A 12,298-nucleotide genomic window follows, 5' to 3' on the forward strand; every position below is an offset into this window, starting at 1 on the left:
AGGCGGAAGTCCCTCTCTTTTTTAGTTCTGGGCTTAAAAGCCTTACAGATCTTGCAGCGCTCTTTCTGGTGAGCCTCCCCCAGGCAACGAAGACACGAAGCGTGGGGGTCGCTCAATGGCATGGGCCTACGGCACGTGGCACAAGCCTTGAAGCCTTGGGCGTGTGGCATACCCCACCGCCCGGGGCCGGTGCCGGGGCTGAACAAACAACCCCGGCAGGAACTTTAAGTACTCTAATGAGCTGTTAACTACTGACTAAACACTACAACAACTAACTGATAACTGTTAGAACTCTAATTGACTATTGCTAAGGGACACTCTCAGACGAGAGACAGAGTTGTTCCAACGCCGCCACGGACGGTAAGAAGGAACTGGAGTGGTCGGGTCGGCAGGGATATATATACCCTGGAGCGGGGCGCCGCTCTGGTGGGAAGGGGGGGCCCCGCCGGCCCGACGGGAGCCGCTAAGGGAAAAAGTTTCTGACGTCCGTGCACGCGGCGCGCGTACACCTAATGTGTAATGGACGTGAACAATCACTCGAAGAAGAACTTCCATTATGTCTGTCTGGGTCTCATACCCATCTTCTTCTTTGCTCCAGAAACAGGAATAAACGGAAGCTGATGATCGTGCCTTCAAGTCACTGCCCTGTGCAAGACACCAGAACACTACGGCAGTGCTCAGTGCAATTTATGGAGCACTGGAGAGCTGAATGTAGTGCACAGAGATCATAAAATCGTCCATTTAGATCCATGGATTGACAAACACTCTACAGACTAACCACTGCTCTGGTGGATCCTGCTCTCGCAGGGTCTCTAGTTCTAGGAACTGTAGTTGAGGCTTCCATGGGGCGGTAACCTTCCACTAGCCTTGATTACGCTACAGATTTTTTTAAAAGCCTGGGTCCATTACCAGCCCCACAGTCAGACTTTAAGCCTTAGCCATAAATGGAGCCAGGTTACTGTTTTATTAACTCTCCATGTTAACTCAGGGCTCCTCCAGTTATGCAGTAAAGTGTTTAGTAGTGTTTAATGTTGTCTCCTGACTACGAGGTGTCAGCATTCTGAGCTTGAGGGCGGTTTAATCTTGCATGTGGCGAGAGCAGCTGTATGATTTTGCCTTATCTGTCACTTGATAAAAAGCTGTATTAGCAGTGAACTGAAAGAGTTACAGCAATCTGTGTTCTTGACAACTTCTTTTCCTTGGATAGAAAGGGATCCAGAGCAGCAGCAGACTAGACTCGACCCAAGTTCTATCAAAAGCTCAAGCACACCAACTCCCTTTCTCCCCCACACCAGCTGATACTCCAGGCAACAGATCTGCTTGTACCCCAGCCTACTTTGATCATGGGACACAATGGCACTTGGGGACAGGGAGTGCAGTTGAAAGAGGAGATCACTGAAAGAACACTCATGTTGATTCAAGGTTATAAGTCAAAAAAGGACCTAATTATGTTGTGTAAAAAAGCAGTACGGTCTGAAGCAGCCATTTTGGCAATAAGTCATTGTAGAGAATACAGAACTTGCGTTTGATATAAATATTTTAAAAATAAAACCAATCCTTTCCTCCCTGCCTTGTGTCAAGCACGACTATCCTGAGAGTTCTAGGTGAGTTAACTTTCCCTGCGGTCTCCGATCCATCCTCTCACCGGTCAGCATGCTACTATTACCTTGATCATTTGCTTGCAGACCCTCATGAGCGTGTAGTCTAGTTCTGGATCCATCATCTCATTCTCCTGCAGTTTAAACACTTTCTGGTGACACTGGTTGCTCAGACGCTTCTTGTTTTCCTTCAAACACTCAATAATCTGCAGCAAGACAGTATAACAACAATTGAGAAAGGAACACCAGCGGTAAAAATCCTCCCCCTTATACTTTGTCAAGAAATACTTTTGGTGTTCCCCTGTGAGCTCATTTTCAAGTATCTGCACTTGTTAAATCCTAGGCATCAGAGGCTGGAATTTACCCCTTTCCCCCCCCTCCCCCCAAAAATATCATCACTAATGTTATATTGTAGAGCAGATTGTATTCAGCTAGCCACTTGCTAGTTTTAGTAAGATGGTCATGACACCTTCCTATTCAACTAGATTTACAAAATCGTTAACTTTGCCACGGTACAAAGGGATAAACCAACTGCTACATTGTGCTCTGATGTTATGCAGGAAGAGCTGGACACTGAAATGCTCCAATCTTCACAAAAGTTGGAAAATACTCCAAAATGCAAGTCTAATTCTGTGTGCTTAGTAAAACAAGGACGTTCTTCAAAAACAGGCTATGTGCAGTGAAAAACTGACATGTAAATAGTTAAAAGGCTCATCACCTGTGCATTGCCATAGGGCACATTCGGGCAATTGTTCTTGATGTCACTCTTACAAGCCTCATACAGCTCTGGTTCAAGTCGAATATCCTCTGTCTGTAAGATAAGTAGACCCAGGAAAACAAGCAGTTAGCTGACTCAAGCAAAAAGTCAATTAGTGTTTTATCCAGGAACTACAGCATATTCACAACAGCAGACAAAGGAGGCACTGGAGTATCACAAAAGAGAAGTCTTCAGTGCTTAGAAGTTAAGGATCTAGTGGGTCAGAATGATCAGTGCTGAAAAGGTCACTGAGTTGTCACATGTCTAGGTACTATCCTGGATCCATATCCCACTCTGAGTACTTTTTACTGGCTACCTTTCCTTGCAGGACTGACAATATCTGGCTCTCTTGTTCCAGTCACAGACATCTGTCACTTATGTATATTCACCAGCTTCGTTTTCATACTTATCTGAGCGCATGTCTGAATTATCCTGGTCAGGGCAAGTGGTGAAAGTCAGTGAATAATCAGTTTTGCAAATCCACGTAGCAGATCAAGACATGGTCACATCTTACAGCTGGCCGTGGGTTTTAGTATATGTCTACAACTGCCCACGTTACAGCGCGGCCATGGCTGCGCTGTGACATGGGCAATGGAGTCATGCTTTATTGCCAGGGGAGAGCTCTCCTGGAGATTAAAAATAACTACCCCGAACTAGGGGTGGTAGCGTGGCTCCTGGCAATAAAGCACTGTCTACACCGGCGCTTTTCAGCGCTAACACTTGTGTCAATCGGGGGGTGTTTTTTCACAGTTTTAGCGCTGAAAGTGGCAGTGTAGACATAGCCTTAGGGTGAAATTCTATTTTACACTGCTTTACTGAAGCAACTGTTTTGCATTTAAACTGAGGTCACATAGAATACTAACACAGAGTGGGGATTCCTTTCTCCCTCTAAATGCAGGGTTCCTCCACACCAGTGAAGACTCCTCCCTTTCCCTCCACACCAAGGTCCATGACAGCCAACATCTTTCTGACTGAAGATTAAAGGCCAGAACACTGATGGGAACCCATCCTGGTGTGCTCTTTAATTGAAGGTGCTGCTCAGTGATGCAAGGCATTCACTCCCCCCGACCCACAGACTGACCATGCTGCCTCTGAGGGTGCTGGGGATGGTCAGACAGAACTTCACCATTTACACAAAATAATGTAAGGGGAAAAGTCTTGTGGCTCTATTACTGTAAATACTACCAATGCCAGAGAAGGAGGAGGTAGCCTTGTCTAGAGAAATAAACAGGTTTTAATCCTTGCTGAGCCACTGACTCACTGGGTGGCCTTGGACAAGTCACTTCATCTCTGAGCCTCAACTTCCTCATGTGTAAAATATGGCTTATACTTTTCTCATAGGGGCTAGGGGAAGTCAGTGTTTTGTACTGCTATCCAGCTGCTGAGTATTAAGAGCTATGTTCAGGCAGCCGGCATCAGAACACTAAGTCATCACTGAGAGTCTGAAAGGCAACTGGTTTTTTGATGTGTTGCTTTAAAAGTTGTCCCTTTTAGCTCTCCCAGTAGAAAGTGGGTTAGCTATATCTCATGAGCTTAATTCGTTTTCCAAAGTATGCAAGAGGGGAAACTAATATTGGAAAATAGATGGCCAAGAGCCCCATGCATACTTACCATCTCTAGCTCCTCAACGCGCAGCTGTTTGCGGCACTTCAGAGACACTCTCTGCTCCCTGGCATCCTGCAGTGTGTCATTGCGCACCGTAGTGCTTAGACAGATCACCACATCCACCCTGCAGAAAAGGAAACAGGCCCCTATTTATCATGCCAACTCATTTCTTGGCCTTGTACACCAGGCCAAAGGGCTAGCGTTCGGACACCATGTCACCAAGAAGCTTAGTAACCTAGGACACTCAGGAATGCCATGTCAGCACAAAGTGCCTGTGCATTTGATCAGAAGGCAGATCTAGCCCAGGCACAATCAGATGAGAGTGCAACTGGACTGCAGATTAAAACAGACAATTTGAGGATTTCTAATCCCAAATCCAGACTCAGCAGCTTGGTTCTGTACAGGACTCTATAAATGCAAGCACAGGGGGACTTGTGTAAAATCCCACTAAAAACCTGGGACTTGTGCTCCCAAATCATGTAGGTGCTTTTGAAAATCCCACTCCCAGTGTCAGGGGTCTGGTCTTCAAAGTAAGCACATGAGCACTAGAGGACGAGTGACTACGCCACCTACCATATGCTGCATAAGGCAAGAGTAAGCCTGAGCTTGTGTCCCAATTCACATTTTTATCAATTGTTCGTAGATCATATTAGGCCATTAAAACTTTTTTCTTCTGAAGAGAACAAACCTGCTGAAAATTTGTGGAGCTTCTTCCTTCATCAGCTAATCAGCTAATCAACACTGTCTCCTACATCTCAAGAGTAGCACAGAACAATGGATAATGTAAGTGCTTTAAAATTCTGGGGTGTCTGCCTATTCTTACGGCCATTGAAGAGAACAGCAAAATTAGAAATTTGCAACTAAGGCAGAAGAAGTATTTTCCTAAAGAGGAACCTCCTCCATTGTAAATGTTTGCCGCATACAGTCAAGGAAAGCTTAACAGAAACAGCGATTTTCACTGGGGCAGGCTAACACTTCTGGCAACAGAGGCAAAGGAATGTTGTTAGAGGACTTCATTACGTGCTTCTAGTCACTCAGTTGCTACATACTTTTTTTTGATGTTGGGGCAAAGTTTCAGCACATCCTCCTTGCAAGCCATTTTAAATTTGTATGAGAATCTGAAATCCTTCATTTGAACCTAAGTGAAAAAGAAGCAGACATTAAAAGGAGTATATCAAAATAAGATGAGACACTAGACTTGCTTGAAACAGCGTATTCCATAGCACCTGAATTGCCATGCTCTAAGACAGAGTCAATACGTTGTGTACCTGATGCAATTCCACTGACCAGAAGCATGGGCCCCCTCTGGCCAATTTCTCCTCTTCACCCCTACCCCCATGCCTCAAACAACGTTAACCACAATCTCAAGGCATCCTCACTACAGAAGGAGTCTCCAGGAGTGACAGGCTTGGAAGAGCAACCTCCTAATTTGCCTAACAAGATCTGCAGCAGGCTCAAGCTTTCCTGGGGCAGCTGCCCCTGTTTACTACTCATCACTAGGGCTAAGATTTTGTATGGGATATTTTTAGTAAAACTCATGGACAAAAATGAAAAATCCATCGAAGTCACAGACAGGTCACAGCTTCCGTGAATTTTTCTTTTACTAAAAAGATCCCTGACAAAATGGGGATCAGTGGGTCCCCACACTGCCTGAAGCAGGGCAGCTGTGCAGAGGCTGTGGGGTACCCCCGCCACCCACAGTTCCACGGGCCCGCTGTGACTGGGAGCTCTAAGGGGTCCCCCCCACCGCCCAGGAGCTGTGGGGGCCGCCAGAGGCGGCGGAGGGTAACCTGCAGCTCCAGGCCCCCACAGGTGGCGGGGGAGCCTGAAGCTCCTGACCGCCGCGGGCTGAAGTCAAAGAGGTTGCTGGAAGTCACAGATTCCGTGACTACATTGTAGCCTTACTCATCACCAGCAACATACACGCAACCTAGCCTGATCACAATCCATAAACATCAGAACTGCACTGATGGAGGGTTAAGCAGGTGGCAAGGAAAGCGGAGAGCTGACTTTCAACCATTATGAAGGCCCAAGAGATATCAGGGACCCAAGTATTCGGCGACTGTAGAATTCACCCAGAATTTAGCTCCAGTATCTCAGCTTTCATTGTTTAAAAGGTAAGTTTCTAGCCCTGACAGTTGGGAAGATCACCTCAAACATGTACTAAGTGCAAGACATTGTCACTGAAAAGAGCCTGAAACAACAGCTCAGAGGTGAGAGCTGCCCTAGTTATCTCACCTGGGGCCCCATGGACTCTGGATACCACAGAATTATTTTTGCTACAGACAGGGAACTGCAGCTAGAATCAACAGCAGTCCGGGAGCCAGATGTGCAAACCGGGCAGCTAGGCTGCCTAGAGAACAGAGTAGTACCCAAAGCCTAGGGAGCTGAGAAGAATCACCACAGCAGTTGTCTACAAGCTCCCTACTTCCCTGTCACGCACAGGGCAGGACAAAGGAATTCTGAGCCAGGCTGCTCAAACAACATTGTAACTGCTGAAGCCCACGGAGCCGAGCCGTCTGGAGAACAGAGTGAAAAAATCATCGCTGAAAGTAATCATTGCCAAATTATCAATCCATGTTTTCCACCAAGAGCCACAGTTGCGTGTGGATAGGTGTGGGAGGGATGGGAATGCTGGGTATTTCATGGAGACATAACGAATTAATATTGCCACAGAATTTGTTCCAACTGTGCTGCAGAATGCATTGGGCCCTGCCTCAAAGAGAGACAGGGATGGGGCATCAACGGAATTAGAGCTAACATTCAAAAGTGAAAGTTTATGACTAGATGTACAAATAGGGACATGAAATAAGGGATCAGACTTATGAAGTGAATTCACAAGAGCTGGACTGGGTCTTGGATCATGGAGAGGATCATGATCAGAAGTCTCCTACCCACTTCTCCCTGGACAAAGTGAGATATTACAAGGTATACGGTGTGTGGAGGCAGATTATTTGCTCACCAGCTGGAAGTGAGTGACTCCAATGGCGCACTTCTCATTCATCTCCTTCTGGTGCTTGTTCTGAATCAAACATTCCATCAAGTCCCCAGAGTCTATCTGGTTATCTGCCATCTCCTGAAGGAAGGAGGGACAGGCTGTTACCCACACTTCAGAATGGGTTACCCTCTTGAAAACATTCCCATTCCACCATGCTTTTTATAAATCAACCAGACAAGCAAATGACATGACCACCAATAAGAATTCAATGCAGTGAAATTAACAGCACTGTTCTCTACTTTGAACTTGAGCTCATTATGTGACCCTGTGTGGATTAATTAACATTAATCCCTCTGTAGATACTTAGTCACACATCTGAGAGTGGAGTGCTCTCAAAGCAGCATGAGCACACACACACATCCAGCCAACACCGACATCCACGATAAGAACTTTGTAACTAACAGATGTGAAGCTACCTGCTTATCAGAAAGTGTGACTAATCAATACCACAGAGTGATGCAGTAAAGATGAGCGGCTGCAAGAGTGTCAGAAAGGGAGCGGCGCCACTGGGGGGTCTGCTACTGTGGAACTGGGGTTCTGACCGAATATAAACAGTAATATTCATCGAGAGGTCCTAACTCCTGTGACAAGGCTTATGATAATAGCAGAAGCCCTTGATGGAATTAAGAGCCTTGGGATTCAGCTGGCTATTAGACATACAATTCATCTGTCTTGCCTGTTTTTTAATTCTGTGAACAATCTGACTAGGGTTCAGAGCTGTGTATTTATGACACCGCTGTACACACACATGGGCTGAAAATGGTTACCTAGTCCTAGATCATTAAATTATTGTAAGGTAATATATCCCAGGCTGCAATTCTGGCACCACACACAGGGTTTGGGTGTTCTCCTAGCTTTTATCCTTAGGCAAAACAAACATGCGGCATACAAACATCACTAATTGCACTCATTTATATTAGCATTCATTCTGATGCCTGGGTCTGGTACTTCCAATGATGCTTGAACAATGAAAATTCCAACCTTTCCAACATAATCTGGGAATGCTAGGGAAATGAGTATCACAAAGAACTTACATGACAGAACGTCTGAATGATGGGCTCACATGCTCTCATCAGCAAGGCTTCAATCTGAATATCCTGCAGAAGAGACATGCAACATTCAGCTTCGGTAACAGCTGCACAGTAAACAGCCATAAGGGAAAGGCTCTGTTCATACATTAAAGGTTCTGAAAATTGTGCTCCAAGTCAAGCTGTCCACCTGAGTTTATGGTATTTCGTTTAGATGAAATCCAGAGAGTTTCGCCCTTTGGCATTTGCAGTCACAGTGCATGCTCCAGCCAAGTGTGTGGTGAATGATGGGAGAGCCTTTCAGGTTGTGGGCTTAGAGCAGAACAGCTCTCCACAGAGCTGGAGAAGCCCTTACCACTCAGATAATTCAGCCAGCTCAGTCTCACTAGGAGGAACTCATTCCAGAGATATTACAGTGATAGGTGCCACACAGCAACCTAGACAGCTGGAGATTAGTGCCCATTTTCAGCAAAATGCGTTGGAAGTGTGGGAAGGAAACAGCCCCTAGAGCAGAGAGCTTGTCGGATGTAAAACAAAGCCAATGATTAGATGGAAAGGCACTCAATGAAAACTTGGACTGCTGCAAGAAGTGGTACTGCTGACTCCATTGATGATGCTCTTCCCACCACTCACTACATAACATTGCCTCCAGCAAAACATTAGGCAGGTGCTGTTTGCTGCTGCAACTGCTTTCAGAGAAGGCCAAAATGAGCTCCTGAGCATATTTTGACCATTACAGATCTTGTGTTCCTTTCTGCAAGAGTACAGGTGTTAGCCCCAGTACTCTGGCCACATTCATTGTGGTGCCTGCACTCAGCCCATCTCATATCCCAACTGTTATTTCATTTCCCTACAAAAACTTGTGCAGTACTGACACGGGATGACTTGCTTTACCTCAAAGATAGTTGCATTTCTGTGGTGGGTTGATGATATATCAGGAACCCACCACAGAAATAATATATATATTATATTTTTCCCAGGATTGGCATGAGGGCAGCTGAATATGCTTTGTTACAGACTCTTCCCTTTGCGCCAGGCTGAAAACTGCTTACCTCAGACTCCAACTCAGTAAGGTTTCCAACTATGTCTCTGCAATCAACCACTAAGTCATCAAGATGGTCCTGGAGGCATTCAAGTTCCTACAGAAACACAAGTCATCTTAATATCTGACAAGATACTGAAAATTCAGAGCCCTGTGCCAGAGAAATGATACATACAACATCTTAGCAAGTAAAGGATCCCTAATGTTCACTATGCCCTACCTCTGCCTGCTTTCTGAGAACTAAACACTGCCTTGGAAAAGTTCCAGTTGTTCAGCTCAACTCAAGGTTGCAAGACCAACAAGGTGTTATGCTGGACGAAGGGCCTCAGCTATAAAGTAGCTTGGAGCCAGTCTTGCAGGACTGGTGGACCCCATGCTTTTCTTTCCTATCCCCAACACATGGCCTTCCTCAGGAAGTCTGCTCGTTAGTTTTAATTTGGGATGAGATTATACTTAAAGATTTTCCATGTTTGTTTTATGTTTCAAGTTTCTTGCTCTTTTGGTGCTTCCACTAACCATCCGGTGGCTTCCCTTCTCATTCCTTAGTAAATTCATAGGTGATGGGGACACTGCCCTTGATGCTTTATAGACAGGGTAAGATGAGGCACACAGTGGAAGTGATTTGCACGAGGGGGGACACAGCAGCGGAACTCAAACTTCCAACCCCAAACCCTTTACTGTTCTAGATCAAGCTGCCTCCCACGGCCAATGAGCGAGATGAAAATGATGAAAAATGTTTATTTTGATTGAAGTTTCGTCACCACCCGGAAGACAAGATTTTCATGTTTTCAATGCAAATGGTCTTGAATCCAAGAACAATTCTGAACTTTGGATATTTTGCATTTTTCTGCTTTGAAGAGAAAACCTCTCTGGATGAAAATGTGCCTCTGTCCACTTGGTCTTATTTTCAAGTGGAAAAATACTATTTTTTTTTAAAACGCTAATCACATTTTGAACATAAAATGTAAGCACCTCTGTCTGAATTTTCAAATTTAGTTTTAATTTTTGGCATACATCAAGTTATAGACACTATCAGCAGTGACTGGGAATGCCCTTAGGATGGAACACCACATGCTGGAATATTTTGTCTGATGGTTTGCTCTTAGTTTGCTAAGGGTAATCTTCATACAGGGACGAACATCCCAAACTACCAAACAAGGGTGCTGGAACAATTTGTATAGTGGGGGTGCTGAGAGCAATTGAACCAAACTGTAATTCCAGTATGAGGAAATCACTTCAAGCCAGTGGGTGTGGCAGCATCCCCAGAACCCTTAATTCCAGCACTTATGATACCAAAACCTACCAGTGAGAAACACTTAAAAAAAAAATGAGTGAGGTGCTCTCTTTTGCATACACTAATTAACAGCTCTCTCCCCAGAGCTATGCTAGCGCACAATGATTTAATATGAAAGAACTATCTGTTGGAGTCTTGTTAAAGAGCAGCAGATGTTAATTTCAGCTCTTTTCAAACACAGGAAGCATGTCAATATTTGCCAAACGGAAATGGGACAAAGTTTATGGGGAAAATAAATGTCAAGTTTGTAACAGGATATTACAAATATGAGTTGAAAAAAAGATAGTTGCTGTATCAAAGGAGAGCCCACAGTGTTAACTATCACTTCATATTAAGCATTCAGATCTCTTCTACAAGGCAACTTCCATAGCTGTGTAGTTTCTTCTTCACAGACAGACATTACTACCCATGTCTTTTTGCCTATTATATATTTTATTTATTAAAGTGCCGGGGGATTTACTAATTTTAATAAACTATAAGCTATGAACATAAAGAATCAACACCTGCCAGCAACAAAGGGTTTCCCTCATCCCCACACAAAAAGGCATTTGCAATCGGAGTGACTGCCATACAGCAATTCACAGTACCTGTCCTGTCTCTGTTTTTTCACTGCACCATTTTCCCAAGTCGATCATGCACTTGTCCTGGAGCGCTGGATCCAGCTTCACATCCATTGCACGCTGGTGAAGGATTCGTTGTACTTCTGCTCTGCACTCTCGTGACAGCTAAATGGGGAACAGAGAACTGTTTAAAAGGGACAAATATGCGGCTCTGACCTACTACATAGCAAATGAATTGTTCAGTTATAATAAATGATGTGCCATGGAAAGTAACAAGAAATTTCTCTTCTTCCTAACCTCTGGTAAGAGTAGATCATTCTCTCCTACATATGGAGAGCATCAGCCCCAGGATAAGTTTGGCTTCTACCAGCCAGGTGGTCTGAGCTCCAAAGGTATCCTCAATTCTGGCTTTCCTCATTGCTTGAAGAACATTTCTCCCCTATCGATGGATACTTTGTTCTGTGGTCTTTGTTGCATGTAGTATTCAGCAACGAACATTTTACTGGAAGCTAACATTCTCTTGGCTTTGGAACTAAATACCAGAACAGGCCTCTAAGTTGGAAAACAGGACACCGCTGCATTACATATGAAAAGAGGTCTTCTATTCTCGAGGACTACATATGAATCTGGAGACACTCATAACTCAGTGGTGACATCAGTTTATGAAGGACAGCCCATATCCTTGTACAATGTGTCCTGTCACTTCCTTTAGGTGAGTCCTATATTAACATAACAAGGATGCTGATGTCAAGACTGAAGTAGAGGCACAATTGTGGAAGGGTTCAGGATTGCAACAGCAGATGGTGATGCTGGTGTGGACTGGGGGGCTGCAGTACTGAAATAGCAGGATATGCTGCAACTCAGGTGTGAGATGCATTGGCAGAGTTCTATCAGGTCTTAAACCTGGAACAGCACGGAGTATTGAAAGTTACATAGAATACTGTGAGCACCACTTATTGGAAATTATATAAATATCCCACCTGGTATTTACCTAGACAAGTATTGTGGGCAAAGTACAGCTCTAATCAGTGGGATCAGTCTTTCATTAACACTAAATTGCAAGATGACACACCTGCTCTCCACATATAAAGAACTTTTCTTCCATAACTGCTAGATCATTTGCAGTGGGCCTGGAATTCCTGCGGTTAGCACTAATGTAAAATGCATTACAATGAGAAGTTCAGCTCATGGCACTAAAAGGCTGAACTGGAAACCATCGAATAAAAGACTCATTCCCTACAAGGAAGGAACTTTTGATCAATATTTGACCTCCCCATCATAAGACAATTTACATCAGGCTCTAGAGAATCATTTTGTAAGCAAGATCATTGCATAATCCCACCAAAGCTCACTGGAACTGCATCCGACAGTGCAACCATCAAAGAAGCAAATGGAACTTTGAGCACCGAAATGTTT

The 12,298-nt window shown here is 44.5% G+C and overlaps 1 protein-coding gene across 2 annotated transcripts in view; it reads right to left on the minus strand.

Moving 5' to 3' along the window:
• The window catches only part of GLG1 (golgi glycoprotein 1), a 179,568-nt gene that overhangs the window by 25,966 nt on the left and 141,304 nt on the right, over nucleotides 1-12,298 (minus strand). For both annotated transcript variants that reach the window (XM_034788729.1, XM_034788730.1), the window contains exons 12-19: nucleotides 10,910-11,047; nucleotides 9,039-9,125; nucleotides 7,993-8,055; nucleotides 6,923-7,036; nucleotides 5,010-5,098; nucleotides 3,967-4,084; nucleotides 2,317-2,409; nucleotides 1,667-1,804 (exon numbers count right to left, since the gene is read on the minus strand). In XM_034788729.1, the coding sequence (XP_034644620.1) occupies nucleotides 1,667-1,804; nucleotides 2,317-2,409; nucleotides 3,967-4,084; nucleotides 5,010-5,098; nucleotides 6,923-7,036; nucleotides 7,993-8,055; nucleotides 9,039-9,125; nucleotides 10,910-11,047 (840 nt within the window). The remainder of the gene's footprint in view (nucleotides 1-1,666; nucleotides 1,805-2,316; nucleotides 2,410-3,966; nucleotides 4,085-5,009; nucleotides 5,099-6,922; nucleotides 7,037-7,992; nucleotides 8,056-9,038; nucleotides 9,126-10,909; nucleotides 11,048-12,298) is intronic.

The sequence above is a fragment of the Trachemys scripta genome, chromosome 13 (genome assembly GCF_013100865.1).
Source record: "Trachemys scripta elegans isolate TJP31775 chromosome 13, CAS_Tse_1.0, whole genome shotgun sequence".
NCBI classification, from domain to species: domain Eukaryota; kingdom Metazoa; phylum Chordata; order Testudines; family Emydidae; genus Trachemys; species Trachemys scripta.